Source organism: Peromyscus maniculatus, chromosome 9, assembly GCF_049852395.1.
Source record: "Peromyscus maniculatus bairdii isolate BWxNUB_F1_BW_parent chromosome 9, HU_Pman_BW_mat_3.1, whole genome shotgun sequence".
NCBI classification, from domain to species: Eukaryota; Metazoa; Chordata; class Mammalia; order Rodentia; family Cricetidae; genus Peromyscus; species Peromyscus maniculatus.
This window is the reverse complement of record NC_134860.1, coordinates 52,462,822-52,481,120: the sequence shown is the minus strand read 5'-3', so window position 1 is coordinate 52,481,120 and position 18,299 is coordinate 52,462,822. Positions and strand designations below refer to the sequence as shown.

General features: G+C 47.1%; 1 protein-coding gene across 4 annotated transcripts; it reads left to right on the top strand.

Annotated features, from left to right (window-relative positions):
• The first annotated feature begins 3,357 nt into the window (after window positions 1-3,357).
• On the top strand, window positions 3,358-16,659 carry LOC102924888 (homeobox and leucine zipper protein Homez). 4 transcript variants are annotated; one of them, XM_076545012.1, is made up of 3 exons: window positions 3,358-3,500; window positions 13,934-15,451; window positions 16,492-16,659. In XM_076545012.1, the coding sequence occupies exons 1-3, from the start codon at window positions 3,476-3,478 to the stop codon at window positions 16,542-16,544; spliced, it is 1,596 nt and encodes a 531-aa protein (XP_076401127.1). In that variant the 5' UTR covers window positions 3,358-3,475; the 3' UTR covers window positions 16,545-16,659. The 4 variants fall into 4 exon arrangements, with proteins under 4 accessions (XP_076401127.1, XP_042140804.2, XP_076401126.1 ...); XM_076545011.1 differs by lacking the exon at window positions 3,358-3,500 and adding an exon at window positions 7,538-7,817; XM_042284870.2 differs by having other exon boundaries at window positions 13,934-16,659.
• Window positions 16,660-18,299: the final 1,640 nt, after the last annotated feature.

Below are 18,299 nucleotides of genomic sequence, written 5' to 3'. Positions count from 1 at the left end.
ATGTCAGGAAGCCCCCTACACCTACCCGTCTCACAGCCTCCTCCTGGCCCTTCATCCTCCCTTCTCCCTCTTTTTGATGTTTTGACTTGAAATGTGGTCCTATCGCTTAGCCCAGCCTGGTCTCAAACTTGTAATTGCTGTGCTACGATGCCAAACTGCCGGGGGTGTGGGTTCCCACGGATCCACACGCACTCAGAGGCACCTTAAGGATGAATTTCGCCTTTCTGGGCTGCAGGGGGGTCCAGCCTCTAAGGACGGAAGCACTTTCCCTTCGCCCAGGGCATTTTTATTTTTCTCAATATTCACACTTTAGCAAGTTGATTTTCATATGCTCAAAACAACCTGAAAGGAGCTCCCCAAAATATAATGCCAAGTGCCAACTCCTCGATTCGTCAGGTACCATGGTTTTCCTGAACCAAGTTTTGCATAGGCCTTTGTGCCCTTGGGAGACTCTGAGACAAGATTCACAAAGGGTGACTAAAGGTATGAGCTAAACAAAGGACGGGTTAGGGCCCATGCTGCGCTCTGGAGCCAGGCCAGGGGTAGCTCGGCAGGAACGCAGCCACACCCACTTCTTTTTAAAAAAGTTACCTATTTCTTTCATAATAAGCCCTAACTCTGCAACCTCCAACTGAACGCCGACATTTTTGCTTCTTGCGCGTATTTGTTGAGAGCTCCTCTGGACCTTAGCAGTCACACACAATCAGAAATGTGAAAGGCCTGTCTCTAGAAATCCTTGGGTTCAGGTTCCTTCACAGAAGACACAAATCCCGGAGTGAGAAGTGGGCAGCGGTTGTCATAATTTGTCAGTGTGCTTCAGAGACAGGACTTAACCCTTGGTCGGATCTCCTGACCACCACATCTCACTACTCACCCTCGACCGTTATGGCAAAAGATTGCTTAGCTGGGCTTGGTGGCACACACAACTTTAATCCCAGAGGCAGGTGGTTCTCTGCGAGTTCGAGGCCAGCCTGGTGTCCAGAGTGAGCTCCAGACAACCAAGGCTGTTAAATAGAGAAACCCTATCTTGGGGTGGGGGGGGCAGCGGGAGAGGAAGCTGGGTGGTGGTGGTACGTGCTTTTAATCCAACACTGGGGAGGTAGAAGCAGGTGGATCTCTATGAGTTTTGAGGCCAGCCTGGTCCACATAGTTTCAGGACAGCTAGGGCGACACAGACTCTGTCTCAAAAACAAGAGATTACGTCTTGACCACCCCCTCCTTCCCCACTAGTCTCCTTCCCTCTCCAGGAAGGGGTAAGGTCTCTCTCCCCAGCCTTGAGCTTCCTCGGGTGACGATGGTAATGGCATTGATCTTTGTAAGTAGATAGCCTGGGTACTACAGCACTGGGCAGCTAATGTGGAGAAAACGCCAGTTTGTTCTGTGACCTCCCACACCGTTCTCCAGCCCTCCCCCCCCCCCCCCCAGTGCAGCCCGGTGCACTGTGCCGGAAGCTGGAAGCCTCACTTCAGATTCCTCGTGCAGCTGCCCTCTCTTCTGGTATAAAACCATATCTGAGCCAGGCGGTGGTGGCGCACGCCTTTAATCCCAGCACTCGGGAGGCAGAGCCAGGCGGATCTCTGTGAGTTCGAGGCCAGCCTGGGCTACAGAGCGAGATCCAGGAAAGGCGCAAAACTACACAGAGAAACCTGGTCTCGAAAAACAAAAAAACAAAACAAACAAACAAAAAAAAAAAAACTACACAGAGAAACGCTGTCTCAAAAAGCCAAAAAATAAATAAATAAATAAAATAAAATAACATGAAAAACTCAAGGAAAAAAAAAAGGATGGGGGGGTGGGCTGGGGGGAAGGGGAGGGGGGCGGGAGGGGGGAGAACAAAGGAATCCGTGGCTGATATGTAGAACTAAATTATATTATAAAATTAAATTAAATTAAATTAAAAAAATAAAAATAAATAAATAAATAAAAAGCAGCCAGGTGGTGGCGCACACCTTTAATCCCAGCACTTGGGAGGCAGAGGCAGGCGGATCTCTGTGAGTTCGAGGCCAGCCTGGTCTCCAAAGCGAGTTCTAGGAAAGGAGCAAAGCTACACAGAGAAACCCTGTCTCGAAAAACCAAAAAAGAAAAAGCAAAACAAAATATCAGGGAGAAAGCTATTTGGAAGTGTTCTTTTTGGTGCCTGGTGGCAAGAGCTGAGTGCGGGTTTCCCTTCCCCACCTCCTTTCCTGTTTCCCTTTACTTTTTCTGAGAGTCTTGTTATGGAGCTCTGGCTGGCCAGGTCCTATGTAACCCAGGCTGACCTTGAACCCATAATCCTGACTCATCTGGGAAGATAGGTTTGAACCACCATACCTAGCTATTACTTACTAATTTTTATTTATTTATTGGGAGGGCACTTGAGGAGGTCAGAGGATAATCTTGGAGACAGTTTTTTTTTTTTTCTTTCACTGTGTGGGTCCCGGGGACAGAACTCAGATCCTTAGGCTTTGCCACAGGTACAGTCCTAGTCAGGGTTTCTACTGCTGCAATGAAACATGGTGACCAAAAGGCAAGCTGGGGAGGAAGGGTTTATTAGGCTTCCACTTCAGCATTGCTGCTCATCACTGAAGGACGTCAGGACAGGAACTCAAACAGGGCAGGAACCTGGAGGCAGGAGCTGATGCAGAGGCCACGGAGGGGTGCTGCTTACTGGCTTGCTTTTATGGCTTGATCAACCTGCTTTCTTATAGAACCTGGGACCACCAGCCTGGGGATGGCCCCACCCGCAATAGGCTGGGCCCTCCCCCATCAATCACTAATTAAGAGAATGCCTTTCAGGCTTGCTTACAAACCCTGTCTTTTGGAGGCATTTTCTGAGGTCCCCTCCTCCCAGATGACTTTAGCATGTGTGAAGTTAAAACTATCCAGCACAGCACCTTTACCCCTCAGCTATCTTGACAACACTTTCTACTGGAGTTCTTTGTGTAAAAGTTGGGTGAGAAGGAGGTACAGAAGGGTAGGCAACCCTGACACCCCAATAATAAAATGATCTTTTTTATCATTTTCGATGGTGGGAGGTTCGGAGGGCCAGACTCTGGGATCCAGCACTAGCTGGTGGTTCAGTTAAAGGCAACAGCTTGGGAAAAGCTATTTCCTCTTAGGTCAGGATTCTTCGTTGTTTCTAAGTTATGCTCTGACCCTCACGCAGGGGGAGAGTGAAGTCCTGTGCTTATCAAAGGCCACCCTAAAGCAAACAATATAATGATGAAAAGCAAGGACTTCTAATCCAAAATGGATGGACAGAAATAAACTATAAAGAAGTCCCTGGAAAGGATCAGGTTTTAACAGAACTGGTTCCCACATATCCGAATGATAAAATAACGGAATTAGCCGTAGTGTAATGAGACAACAGACCTATTAGGGAAGCCCGAGTTGGAGCATGCCTCCTCATTACATCATAATAGTCGAGTTGTGATGTCACTGCCCAGCACCCACGCTCAGTGTGTATGGAAAGGGATACCAGATATGAGGAGTCAACATGAGGGCCAGACCCCCAGAGAGAGGTAGGTACAGGTGTGCAGGGGTCCTATGGTCCTAGCCTTTCTCCACACTTAGACACTGTAGTTGGGCGGGGGGTCGGTCTGAATTCTTTCTTTCACAGACAACTTGAATGTAGTTTTTAGTATTTCAGATCCATCCCAAATTCCCACCACTTGCAGCTCTGACTATTCAGCCTTCCAGCTCCCTTCACCTCTGGCATTTAAAAGATGAAAAAAGCTGGACAGAAATTGAGCTTGGTCATTTGGTTACATGGTAGAGTCAGATTTCTGTGTCCCCAAAGTACACAACTTTTAAGAAGAAAAATACAGAACTGGGCACAAAGTGAACATTAGTAGAATGGGAAAAATGGAAATGTTACAGTTTTTTTTAGAAGCTGATGAAAATTACGGGGCAAACAATTTTTTTGTGTGGCATACTGGATACGTCATCTTTGATAGCCTTCTGTTGTTGTTTGATACAAGGTCTCACTATATAACCCTGGCTGTCCGGGAGCTCACTGTGTAGACCAGGCTGTCCTCAGAAGTCCACCTGCCTCTGCCTCCCGAGTAATGGGCTTAAAGATAAGCACCACGACACCTGGCTTATTTGTGTGCGTTCAAGACCCAGGTGGAACAGAGGACAACCTTCTGGAGTGGCTCTCCCTTTCCACGGTGTGGTTTCCCTGGGATCAAATCTAAGTGATCAGGCTTGGCAGCAGGCACCTGTATCCACAGAGCGGTACCAGTCCCGCTGCTCTGGTAGCCTTTTCATATGATGAGTAAGTAATATTTACTATAAAGAAAAAGGGGCAGGAAGGTGGTGGTGCATGCCTTTAATTCCAGCACCTGGGAGGCAGAGGCAGGCCAATCTCTGAGTTCTAGGCCAGCCTGGTCTACAGAGTTCCAGACATCCAGGGCTGTTACACAGAGAAACCCTGTCTTGAAAAACAAACAAACAAACAAACAAATTGGAGTTATTATTGTTGCTTCACTGCTTTAACATGAATAGGAGGACAGTTCAGTCCAGAAACTATGCCAGCAGTGGGATAATTTATCAGTAGATATAACTGTAAACCACACAAGTACCCCTACTAAGCCCAAATTAAGTGTACCCCAGCTCAGCCAATCTCAACATGCCTGGCATCCACTGCCACCTGATGGAAGGAGAAAGGAGGGAAACATCAATTTTTTTCTTTTGTTGCTGTTTTTTTGAGACAGGGTTTCTCTGTGTAGGCCTGGCTGTCCTGGAACTCTTTTTAGACCATGCTGGCTTCTAACTCAGAGATCTGCCTGCCTCTGCCTCCTCAGTGCTGGGATCAAAGGTGTGAACCATGCCCGAGTGGGACACATCAATCTTAACAAGTTATCATTTCCACTATGGACATTTTCTATTTATTTTTATTTTTCCCCCGGAGCAGAGGACTGAACCAGGGCACTGAGCTAAATCCTCAATCCCTATTTTGTTTTTTGAGACAGGGTTTCTCTGTGTGGCCTTGGCTCAGATCTGCCTGCTTCTGCCTCCTGAGTGCTGGGATTAAAGGCAAGCACCACCACCTCCCAGGGTGAGTCCCCAGTCTTAAGTACAAGTCCTAGAAGAGTTGAAGAGGATATTATCCTGCTAAAGGCAGGTTCTTTTTTTTAATGTGACCCTGGATGGCTGCTCATTGATTGGGTAATGTGTCTTCTAAACCTGGAGGTTAAAACTCATAAGCAAGCCTGTACTCTAGAACCAGTTTACGGGAGTTTCTTCTGTCTTTCCTCCCACCAACCGCTCTCTTGATTACTTTACTTTGAAATGTTTGAGTGTTTGGCACCATGTGTGTCTATGTACCACATGCATGCAGTGCCCATGAAGAGGGCACTCCCCTGGAACTGGAGTTACAGATGGCTGTGAACCAGTGATTGCTGGGATTCAAACCCTAGTCCTCAGGAAGATCATCAAGTGCTCTTAACCAGCGAGCCATTTCCCAGCCCTCTAACTCTGGGGAGTGAATGTCTGAAAAACTCAATGCGACTCAGTTGTTATCTTTTAAATTTCTAAGCTGATAATCCTTGTTGCCCAAAGTAATTTACCAAACTCTCCAGTCAGGTGCTTAGTTCCCACAGACAGCTCCCTCCTGCTTCTTCAGCCAAACAAGCACAGTCCAGTCCAATAGTTATGAGGGGATGTGCCTTCACCCCCACCCCTGGTAACTGAGGGCTGCCCCCCTAAAATGCTCCATTTCTCCTTTCTTCATTACAAACCAACCAATGGAACATTGTATTGTTTTTTGTTTTTTTGTTTTTTGTTTTTTTGTTTTTTTTCAAGACAGGGTTTCTCTGTGTAGCTTTGCGCCTTTCCTGGAACTCACTTGGTAGCCCAGGCTGGTCTCGAACTCACAGAGATCCACCTGGCTCTGCCTCCCGAGTGCTGGGATTAAAGGCGTGCGCCACCACCGCCGGGCTGGAACATTGTATTGTTATTCAGAAGAATGTCTTGTAAACATCGACAGCTATGGCTCAAAGCCTTACACATCAAAGGTGTCTAACTTTAAAAAGGAAGCTGTTTCCTTGTTTGATCCCACGATGTTTTGGACATAGAGGGCATTTAATATTGAGACTGAGTTACTAAGTGTAATGAGGAAGGGGACTGGAGGCAGATCATGGACTGGCCACAGAAAATATAGCTCAGCATCGAAGCAGAGACATTTAAAATGTCTGTCAGCCTGCATGGAGTGCAGCCCTGAAGAATGAAAGGAGTTTTATGCCTGGTTTCTTTCTTCCTTTTTCTTATTAATTTTTGTTTGTTTACTTTACATACCGACCAGTTTCCCCTCCCTCCTCTCCTCCTGGTACCTGGTTTCTTAGAGAGAACTTGTGGAACCCAATGCTATCCTTAGGGAAAGGTAAAACTGTCCCCTCCCTGAATTCAAGTACATCTGTGGTTACCTGCAGGAGATCCACACAAGACTGAGCCCATTAACACTCTGTCATGGAGGGTGCTCATGAGGTCCCACCTTACAGAAATACCAGGATGCTGGGGGAGGAGTTCACAGGTTCCGTCCATTCCCTGAGGATATATAAACTGTTAACAGTTGTTAGGACAAGAGAGACACTTTATTGGGTGGTGGGGAGGCACAACCACTGATAAGTTGCTCCTGTTTCTGTAAATAACCCCAATTAAAGTCCGATTCACCAAGCTATACTTGGGTGGAGTCATCTCTTTGGTCTGTCTTTGGTGCCATATTTGGGGTGAGTTGGCATTTGTTTTTGTATTTTTTTAGTATTTTTAAAATGGGGGGTGGGCGGCGACGACAGGGGGACATAGCATGTCAGTGCAGGTGCTCACAGGGTCCTGAAGAGGCCTTCAGATCCCTCAGAATTTAAGTTACAGGTGGTTGTGATGTAGGCGCTGGTAACCTAACTCAGGTCCTCTGGAAGAGCAGCATGTGCTCTTAATCTCCGAGCCATTTTTTTTTTTCAGCATCCATTTGTTCTTTTCAAGAAAAATCCATGCAGCAGTAGGCAGGAAAGACCTAAATAGTTAAGACTGGGCCTTTTCAAACGTCCACAACAGAAGTCACTTCGGAAGTGTCGTTCCCAAGTAAGGTAGGACATCGTAAATATCCCCAATTTGGTCGGGAACTTTGTACCATATGGGAAAATGGTTTAGTGAACAGCACATCTAGTCACACTCCAACAGCGAAAACCAGAGTATTAAATCACTGGAAACACCTGTCTGTGGCCACGTAGACCTCAGAAGGGGCCGAAGTCTCGGGGTTCTTAAGATCCTCGTCTTTCTGGAGGCCAAAACCTCGGATCCACGTTCTCGGCGGGTTTAAAAACGCGTTTCGTTACGGGGCCGCAAGTGGCGGCGGTGGGTTCCGGCTTAGGCCTGGAAGTGGGTATTTTAAAAGGGCTTCCCTGGGGCGGGGGCAGGCAGAGCAGAAAAGAGCTTAGCAAGGGGCACAGGGTGCAGAGATGCGCTGGACGCGCCGCGGGGGCCTGGAAGACGTCTTCCCTGCCCTGTGCGCACGCAGTGACCCGCTTAGGCCCGCGGAGCCAATCGCGGACTTGGGCCAAGACGGGCGCAGCCAATGGCCGGTCTGGTGCGTTGGGCCGGTGCCCGCCCACCGATCCGGACCTCGGCCCCTCCTCCGCCTCGGAGCCCGGCGACCAGGGGGCGGAGCGCCTCGCTTCAGGGGCGGGGGCAGCGGCGGTCCAGGGCTCCGCGCGGCTGGCGTGCGGGAGCCCGGCGTCCCGCAGCCCCTCTCCCTCTCGGATACCCTGTCCTCTCCTCTTCCCCTTTCCCGCCCCGGCCCACGGTGCGAGGCTGGGAGCCGCCGCCCGGGCCGCGCCGCGGTGAGTGACCGACCCCCCAGCCCCTGGGCCTGCCTCCCGGCTGCTGCGACACCTCAACCCTCAGAGCCCCATCCTCGTGGGGGGAGGAGAATCCTCCGTTGGAAGTCGTCGGGTTCTGTCCCCCTCTCCCCTCCCGCCCTCCCCTGGACTTTGGAGTCTGGTGTAGCCCGGGGAGGCCAAGGAGTGTGTGTAGGGGGATGGGAAAGACGGGGTTGGGACGCCCTCCCCGAGGATGCAGGTTCGCCTGCCTCCTGGGGCTCACCGCTCCAGCTGCAGCAACTTTTTTGTTCTCCGACCCAGTTCCGGGCCCTTCAGATTGCCTCCCAGGCCTTCCCCATGCCCATGACCACCTCCTGGCGACCTCAACACGCATATGCAACCGGACCTTCCTTCTGGGGAGCAATGCCATTTGGGAATGAAAGATTTAAAGGAAACCAGCCCCTGACTCTCGTGCCCCTCCATACTGAGACAGCCAACCAGGAAACGAAAAGTCCTCACAGGTTCCCGGGGGTGCGCCCCTATCTCAGACTTGTAAACTGGAAGAAAACTCAAGCTTGAGGCTTGCTTGAAAATCAGTGTGGGCCTAGATCGATGTTGTGTCCGAGTCTTTTTGTCATGTGTTTGAAGTCCATTTATAGCTATAGTTAAGCTAGAAATCTAAAAATTAATTACATGCAATAACCTGAACTTTACAATTGGAAGTAGATTTCACCCATCTCTGGTGTGTTGTTTAACTTCTTTTCTAGTATTAACTGCACCCTGAGAACTTTTTAAAACTATGCCTGCCTGCGTTCCAGTCCACTAATCAGATGGGAATGGGGAGGAGGGTGGCCTTATAAGTTTCCCAGGTAATTCTATGCCACTCGACATGAGAGCTGCTCACTCTAATCATGTGTTATTTCCAGTTTGGCACTCTTCAAAGTGAATCGAGATTGGACATTTGGAAGCCGCCTGAATGGAGCACACTCAATTCAATCTACAGTTCCCTTGCCTAACTGGGCAGGGTTTGATGCATAGTCTTGAATTAGTCTCTCCAAAGCATTTAATTTTTCTGTTTATCTAGTATTATTTCGTAACTCAGGCTGGCCTCGAATTTGTGATCTTTTTGGGTTGGCTTGGCCTCTTGAGGTGATTTAGTTTTCATATTTTAATAGGTTTTCATGATGTTTAATTGATAATATACAAATACCCAGAAATTGGCAGCTACATAGGGGAATAAACAGTTGAAGAAGCACACTGTTGCAAGCACCCAGACAACTGATTAAAGCCAGACTGTTGTACTAGAGAAGAGCTAACCTTGGATACCCAGGACACAGTGGGTATTAGTCATGTCACCTGTGAACCATTTAGCACCTTCACCACCCCAACTGGTGCCGCAGATATCCCCTTCCAGGCAGTCTTAATTCTTGACTCCTAAGCTTACATTTGTTCACATTAACTGATGGTTCATTTTTAACGTAAGATACCACACTGCCTTCATTAAATTAGGAAGCCTTATAAGGCAAAGATTCTGAAGCTGGCTTCTGGGCAGTGACCTCTGAGTGCAAATGTGAATGTTATTAGAGATATTTTAATTTTTTAAGTCATTTTCTGAAAGTCTGCCACTTTTAACAAAAGATTGATTTATGTGTATGTGTGTGTGTTTGTGTGCACCATGTATGATCAGGAGCCCATGAAAGCTAGAGGGCCCTAGATCCCCTGAAACTGGAGTTAAAGGTGGACAGGTAGTTATGAATCATGTTTGTATGGGTGCTAGGAACTGAACCTGTGCTGAGCCATGTCTCCAGCCCAGGGAGTCTGTAATTTTTATCTGATTCCCATAGAAGTTCATAATCTTAAAAGGTTCAGAAGCACGTAAACTAAACATCACAAAAGTCCTTAAGGCCCTTAACATTGTACTACCTAGACACACCTTAGGCAGTACTTCAGATCTTATGTGAATAAAGACTTAGGGAGAGCAGGATCATATCTAGTTTTCCACTTTGTCTTCTATTTTAGTACAAGCCTATATTCAAGCAGAACATTCTAAAGTCCTGTTTTTCCCTACCAGTGAATGGGCATCTAAACTGCAAGTTGAGGCTGCTTGTTCTTTCCATCTGGCTGGGGATGTTAGAAGTCAAAAGGGGAAGAGTGTTGAATATAGTTTTTTGTTTTTGTTTTTGTTTTGTTTTTGAGATCAGGGTTTCTCTGTGTAGTTTTGGTGCCTGTCCTGGATCTCGCTCTGTAGACCAGGCTGGTCTTGAACTCACAGAAATCCACCTGGCTCTGCCTCCCCAGTGCTGGGATTAAAGGTGTATGCCATCATCGCCCGGCTGAGTATAGTTTTTAAATAAATGACAAGGAAGAATACTACATTTGGCATCTGTAATAAGGGTGCATAATAGATAGACCACCACCATCTCTGCCCCAGGTAGAAACCCTCTAGTTTTGATTCGCTTTCTCTGCCCAGTCGAAAATGGAGGCACAAGAATATTGACAGTTGTAGTTGTGGAGTCCATCCTACTTGTCATTTTTGTTGTTTCGATTTTTTTTTTTTTTTTTGAGACAGGGTCTCTCTGCATAGCCCTCGCTGTCCTGGAACTCACTTTGTAGACCAGGCTGGCCACAAACTCAAGAGATCCACCTGCCTCTGCCTTCAGTGTTGGGATTAGAGGTGTGCACCATGCCTGGCCCCTTACTTGCCATTCTTATGAGCCATCCTGGTTACAGCTAATGTTCCTAATTAAAAAACAGATTCTCCCAGAGGATTACCAGCTATGCAGCCATGTCTTGATATAAAACATCATTCTAGTCAGCCATAGTGATGCATGCCTTTAATCCCAGCACTCAGGAAGCAGAGGCCAGCTTGGTCTACTGTAGAAGGAGTACCAGGACAGTCAGCTACACAGAGAAACCCTGTCTCAAAATAATAGTAATAATAATAATAAAAGCCAACATTCTATTTCAGGAATTCTACAACCTGTGGATTATGGAAACCAGATATAGACTATACAATAAGATGTTGTATAGTGTACATTGTACTGCAGTAATCCAGTTTGTGCTGTGAGAAGCTGAAGGATAGCAGGCCTCATGAATAAGATGCTGCTTGAGACATGTAGCTGCACATACCTTATAGTCTTCTGTCAGCTCTCTTCACACTGACTAGACAATTTCTTGGCTACAGCTTGTGGGAGTTGGTTCTCTTTCCACCATGTGTCCTAGGAATCAAACAGGTTGTAGGCTCTGCTGAAAGTGCCTTTATCCCTATAAGACTTAACCTGTGGCCCTGATTTTTATTTTTTTATTTTACATGTATGAGTATTGTCTGTATACCACATGCATTCAATGCCCACAGAAGCCAGAAGAGGGCATCGGGTCCTCTGGGACTGGAATTACAGATGGCAATAAGGTGCCCTGTGGCTGCTCGAACTCAACCTGGGTTCTCTGGAAGAGCAGCAAGGTGCTCTTAAGCATCGAGTCTTCTCTCCAGCCCTATTTTTTTTCCCCAAAGCACCAAAATTCATTCTGAAATTGTATCCAAATCCCAAAATATAGAATATAAAATCGTGAGGGCTAGTGCCGTATAGCTCAGTGGTAAGGTGCTTGCCTACCAGAAGACCCTGGCTTCTGCCCCAGTATAGACTTCCTGGGCCGGTACCACTTTTTTCTGATAAGAAACTACGCCTTGGTAAAATGATTTGGCTAAGGACAAACAGTGTTCTGGAGACAGGGAAGCTGCAGTAGATCTCAAGTCTGCCATCCCCAAACCTAAAGGCTGCTGTTTCTGAGTACATTCTGCCTGGCATACAGTAGATGTTCGGTGACAATATGTAACTTTTCTATACATGCAGCATTCTTTGCATAGGAGGCAAATGGGATTGACAGTCAGTAGGGTTTCAGTGACTTACCCAATTTCTCAGAGCTAGCTGCAAAGTAGCAGGAGCTAAGAATTCATAAGCTGCTTCCACGTAGACCTGTCTCATCTCTTGTAAAGCACCCTTCAAGTATATTGCTTTAGGGTCTGCATGGACTCAGGTCTCTTAGATTTGATTGTTAAAAGCTATGGCAAACAAGCTGGGTGGTGGTGGCGCACACCTTTAATCCCAGCACTCAGGAGGCAGAGCCAGGCGGATCTCTGTGAGTTCGAGGCCAGCCTGGGCTACAGAGCAAGATCCAGGAAAGGCTCAAAGCTACACAGAGAAACCCTGTCTGGGAAAAACAAACAAACAAACAAAAAAAGTGATGGCAAACAAACATGAAAATGATTGTGAAGTTTTTGTAATCCTAAAGCCTCTGGGGGGCGGGGGGCTGGCTCAGCAGTTAAGAGCACTTGCTCTTGCAGAGAGCCTGGATTCCATTCCCAGCACCCACATGGCAGCTCACAACCAACTGTAACTCCAGTTCCAGGGGAACTGATGCTTTCTTCTGACCTTTGTGGGCACCAAACACACACGTGATACATACATACATGCAGATAAAACAATCATAAAATAAAATCTAATTTAAATTTTTTTTAGCGATTAAAGTAAATAAAGCCCCTAGGGTTTGACCTTTTAGTGTTACAGCACTTGCCTAGCCTGGAGGTCCCCAAAGAAGTGAAAACAGGAACCCCTGATACACTGCCCTTTGTGGACCTGAAATTTGTTTTCTCAATCAGTAGTAACATTCACATGGGAATCTTTTTTTTTTTTTTTTTTTTTTAAGATTTATTTATTTATTATGTATACAACATGTATGACTGCAGGCCAGAAGAGGGCATCAGATCTCGTTACAGATGGTTGTGAGCCACCATGTGGTTGCTGGTAATTGAACTCAGGTCCTCTGGAAGAGCACTCAGTGCTCTTAACCTCTGATCCATCTCTCCAGCCCAACACGGGAATCTTATCCTATCCTGAACAAACCAGAAGTAATATAAACACGAATGGGATTCCTCCAAGAATAAAGCATGATGTATTAAAGCACCTCTAATGCCTAAGGAGGGAGTGGAATGAAAATGTTTACAGAATATTCTGGGAACTAGCTTCACAGGTGTTGAGGAATGAATAGGTCCCCATGTCCAGAACCCTGGGAGCAGGACCTAGCCTTAGTGTTTAATGAACCTGTCCACCTGGTTTTGAGGAGCAAGCTGGACTGTGCAGTGGGCTGAATGGGGGGCAGGGTTCATTTCTGGGCTCCCTAGAGGGTCTGAGATGTAAGAGGAGACTCGGAGAAGGGAAAACTTTTGTTAAGTTGACTTGAGGGAGGAAACTTCCCCCTCAACAAGACCCAACACAGGGGGAGTAAGTAAGCTCTTTTTATCACAAGATCCTGGCCTCAAAGTCTTCCTACTCGGGTAGGGGGAAAAATCAATCTGAGTTCAGGGCTTTAAAGTACTCTGAATGCAGCTTCCTGTTCACAGAACTCACTCCCATTACCAAGAAAGGAGGCAAGCGGGGGTTGGGGGGGCATGAGGCTAGGCACAGTACCCCCACTCTGTTTCCTTGTTGGCTTTTTGTTTGTATGCTTTGAGACAGGGTTAAGTAGTTTAGGCTGTCCTTGAACTCCTGGACTTCTAGTCTTGGCCAATCTCCAAGTGCCAGTTGTAAATAAACATTCCCATGCCTGACTAACCTTCAGGAGCCAGGTTGAAGGTCTACACTTCCATGCCGACTTGATGGCTTGGTTTCCTGTCTCTGTGTTCTGAGAGTAATCCAAGATCGTTAGGCACTAAAGAGTAATCATTCTGAGATTACTGCATTACTGCATTCTGGTTTTTGTGGTTTAGTATTCAGTCTGTGAGTACTGTTCCATGAACTTCAAGGGGAGAGTGAATGATAGCTTTCAGAAGCATATTGAAATTGTAAAGGTAAAGGCTTTGGGGGGATAACGTTTTTTCCTTAGCCTCTAAAGACAGAATTTTATCATGTAACTTGGGGTTATTTTTATCCCAAATTCTGTGGACTCTGTGTTTTATGTAAAGAAACAGGAATTATGGCAGGTTCTGATGACTTGATTGTGAAAATCAAGAAATGATTGAAGCATTTTAGGAGCAGTACAACATGATTCAAATAGAAAATTGTTTGGTGTCTAGCAATTTGGTAAAAATTAAAAGATGGGCCAGAAGAGCCTCGGTGATGGAGCTGTTTTTCTTCTTACAGCTGCCTCTGAAGGGCACACGTCAGAGCACACCATGCCTCCTAGTAAAGACGCCAGCAGTCTTAACAGCTCGGCAGCAGGGCTCATCTGCCTCCCTCCGATCTCTGAGGAACTACAGCTTGTGTGGACTCAAGCAGCACAGACCAGTGAGCTGGATGGAAATGAACAGCTGCTGCAGACCTTCAGCTACTTCCCCTACCCAAGCCTGGCGGACATCGCACTCCTCTGCCTGCGGTATGGGCTGCAGATGGAGAAGGTCAAGACCTGGTTCATGGCCCAACGCCTCCGCTGTGGCATTAGCTGGTCATCTGAAGAGATAGAAGAGACTCGGGCCCGAGTGGTGTACCACCGAGATCAGCTCCATTTCAAGTCTCTTCTCTCTTTCACGCATCACACAGTGTGGCCCCCACAGGAGACACCTCCAGTGCCCTCTCCAGAGCAGGTTGCTCTTGAACTGTGTCCTCCGGCTCTTAGTGAGCCCACCCAGATGAAAGGATTGAAGGTTGAGCCTGAGGAGCCCTCTCAGGTACCACAGCTGCCACAGAGTCACCAGAAAGTGAAGGAACTTCTGATGACAGGCAGCAGAGAATTCCCCCACCAATCAGATTTTTGTCAGGATCTTCAGATCAGTGGACTCTCTAAGGAGCATGTAGAAAGGGGGTCCGACCAGTCATGTGGAGGGACTGCTTCCTGGAATCAGCCCACAGCTGTCCATCAGCCACGTGCTGGGGATAAGCCCCCATCGATCTCATTACTTGTCAGTGGTTGTAAGGAGGAATCAGCACCTAGTGGGACACCTCCATCTCCCTCTTTCCAGGTACTGGCTAATGGAACCACTGCCACCCCTCCAGCCCTCCAGCCTGTGGGCTACAGCCCACAGTCACTCTCGCCCAGTGAGCGGGCACTGTCCCCACACGTAGAGCCACCCTGGCCCCAAAGGCTACGGAATAACTCAGTAGCAGGTAGGGTTGGCCCCACAGAGTACCTTTCGCCAGACATGCAGCACCAGCGAAAGACTAAGCGCAAAACCAAAGAACAGCTGGCCATCCTCAAATCCTTTTTCCTGCAGTGCCAGTGGGCACGACGGGAAGATTACCATAAACTAGAACAGATCACTGGTTTACCTCGCCCTGAGATCATTCAGTGGTTTGGTGATACCCGATATGCCTTGAAGCATGGACAACTGAAGTGGTTTCGGGACAATGCAGTACTTGGTATGTCTACTTTTCAAGATCCAGCTGTTCCTACACCATCAACTCATTCCTTGAAAGAATGGGCCAAGACACCACCTCTGCCAGCCCCACCGCCCCCACCAGACATACGACCTTTAGAGAGGTACTGGGCGGCCCACCAGCAGCTGCAGGAAGCCGATGTCCTTAAACTGAGTCAGGCATCAAGACTTAGCACTCAGCAAGTGTTGGACTGGTTTGACTCTCGATTGCCTCAGCCAGCGGAGGTGGTAGTTTGTCTAGATGAAGAGGCGGGGGATGAAGATGAGGATGAAGAACTGCCAGAAGATGGTGAGGAAGAGGAGGAGGAGGAAGATGATGTTGATGATGATGATGCCATACAAGACTGAGGGGGGTTGAGGAAGAAAAGGGGGGTCTATTACTGAAAGATAACCACCTTATTGACCGTTTAAACCTTTTTGAAACACTCGGTCACAAAGAACTAAAAAGTTTTGTGTTCATAGTGGGCAAGGCAGGATAGTAATTTGACAGTAGACTGGGGAGGTGACCAGGGTACAGACTAAGGAATTGGATCAACAGAAACCCAATTCTCTAGCCTCATGTGGAGAGGGCCAGGGATCTGGGCAAACAGTGGCTGGAAAGGGCCCTTGCTCTCCTCTTGTTCTTTCTCGTTAGAACACTTAAGCCTTGTCTCAGCCCCACACCTCTGTGGGACCTGGAATGGAGAGTATTGTGACCCAGCTTAGGATCTCAGTGCACCCCAAATCCCACCATCTGTCAGAGCATGCAAGGCTGCTCTGTGCCGTCCCCGTCGTTCTGAGCACATGGCCACGCACACTGCAGCTGGGATCTGCCATGTCCCAGCTTTGTCAGACCCTCCTCCTACCAGTCAGTGTTTTCACTCCTTCTGTCGCTCACTCACTCAAGCAGAATGCTCTTGCTTCTGATACTGGACCAATCTGCCTTTTCTATTGTCTCAGGGTAACTCCTTACACAGTTTGTGAAAAATTTTAATAATCAGGTTGTGAATATTTGTATATTTATTGGAAGGGGAATTAGGGGATTCCCCGCCCTTTACAGCATGATGAGCCGGGCTTAGTGCAGGTGTGGCAGGGAATCTAGGAGTTCAAGGCCAGCCTGGACTACATATCAAGTTAAAAGCCAACCTGGACTATGTAAGAGCCTGTCTTGAAACATAACGTCACAGTGTGACAGGAGAAGGGTGGCAGGGATGTTACAGGTTTGGATTTACAAACTTGACGTCACTTTCTGTCCAGATTGATAAGAGACTGTTGGTTTTTTGTTTTGTTTTCTCCTTTTTTGCTACTGGTTCAATTTGTATCTAACAAGAAATGTTTCCCTCTTTATAGGATCTGTCTTGGGGACAGAAGGACCATGGTCTTCTAACTCAATGATGTTCTAGAATAAATGTCAACACTGGGGATCACTGGTAACAATGGGTTAGTCACCTGAAAATAGAGCAAAGCCCCAAATTGCTAAAATAATTAAGGCCAACAATAAAATTGTTTTTCTTCTAATTGCTTCTCTTCTCTACTTTGCCACTCCTATGGTTTAAAGATCTATATGTATATATTCACACATGTATATATATAAAGGCTTGCCTTGAACTCATGGTGAAGCCATGGTTGTTGTTGAACTTCTGATCTTCCTGCTTCCACCTCCCAAGCAGTTATTACAAGTATGTGCCAGCCGGGCGGTGGTGGCGCACGTCTGTAATCCTAGCACTCAGGAGGCAGAGCCAGGCGGATCTCTGTGAGTTCGAGGCCAGCCTGGGCTACAGAGCAAGATCCAGGAAAGGCTCAAAGCTACACAGAGAAACCCTGTCTGGGAAAACCAAACAAACAAACAAAAAAAGTGATGGCAAACAAACATGAAAATGATTGTGAAGTTTTTGTAATCCTAAAGCCTCTGGGGGGGGGCTGGCTCAGCAGTTAAGAGCACTTGCTCTTGCAGAGAGCCTGGATTCCATTCCCAGCACCCACATGGCAGCTCACAACCAACTGTAACTCCAGTTCCAGGGGAACTGATGCTTTCTTCTGACCTTTGTGGGCACCAAACACACACGTGATACATACATACATGCAGATAAAACAATCATAAAATAAAATCTAATTTAAATTTTTTTTTAGCGATTAAAGTAAATAAAGCCCCTAGGGTTTGACCTTTTAGTGTTACAGCACTTGCCTAGCCTGGAGGTCCCCAAAGAAGTGAAAACAGGAACCCCTGATACACTGCCCTTTGTGGACCTGAAATTTGTTTTCTCAATCAGTAGTAACATTCACATGGGAATCTTTTTTTTTTTAAGATTTATTTATTTATTATGTATACAACATGTATGACTGCAGGCCAGAAGAGGGCATCAGATCTCGTTACAGATGGTTGTGAGCCACCATGTGGTTGCTGGTAATTGAACTCAGGTCCTCTGGAAGAGCACTCAGTGCTCTTAACCTCTGATCCATCTCTCCAGCCCAACACGGGAATCTTATCCTATCCTGAACAAACCAGAAGTAATATAAACACGAATGGGATTCCTCCAAGAATAAAGCATGATGTATTAAAGCACCTCTAATGCCTAAGGAGGGAGTGGAATGAAAATGTTTACAGAATATTCTGGGAACTAGCTTCACAGGCGTTGAGGAATGAATAGGTCCCCATGTCCAGAACCCTGGGAGCAGGACCTAGCCTTAGTGTTTAATGAACCTGTCCACCTGGTTTTGAGGAGCAAGCTGGACTGTGCAGTGGGCTGAATGGGGGGCAGGGTTCATTTCTGGGCTCCCTAGAGGGTCTGAGATGTAAGAGGAGACTCGGAGAAGGGAAAACTTTTGTTAAGTTGACTTGAGGGAGGAAACTTCCCCCTCAACAAGACCCAACACAGGGGGAGTAAGTAAGCTCTTTTTATCACAAGATCCTGGCCTCAAAGTCTTCCTACTCGGGTAGGGGGAAAAATCAATCTGAGTTCAGGGCTTTAAAGTACTCTGAATGCAGCTTCCTGTTCACAGAACTCACTCCCATTACCAAGAAAGGAGGCAAGCGGGGGTTGGGGGGGCATGAGGCTAGGCACAGTACCCCCACTCTGTTTCCTTGTTGGCTTTTTGTTTGTATGCTTTGAGACAGGGTTAAGTAGTTTAGGCTGTCCTTGAACTCCTGGACTTCTAGT

Bases quoted from the DNA above. Each gene is read 5' to 3' on its own strand.
- LOC102924888 (XM_006988497.4), top strand. From the start codon at position 7,553: ATGGCCGGTCTGGTGCGTTGGGCCGGTGCCCGCCCACCGATCCGGACC. The intron at 7,818-13,933 runs GTGAGTGACCGA...TTCTTCTTACAG, and splicing joins GCCGCCCGGGCCGCGCCGCG to CTGCCTCTGAAGGGCACACG.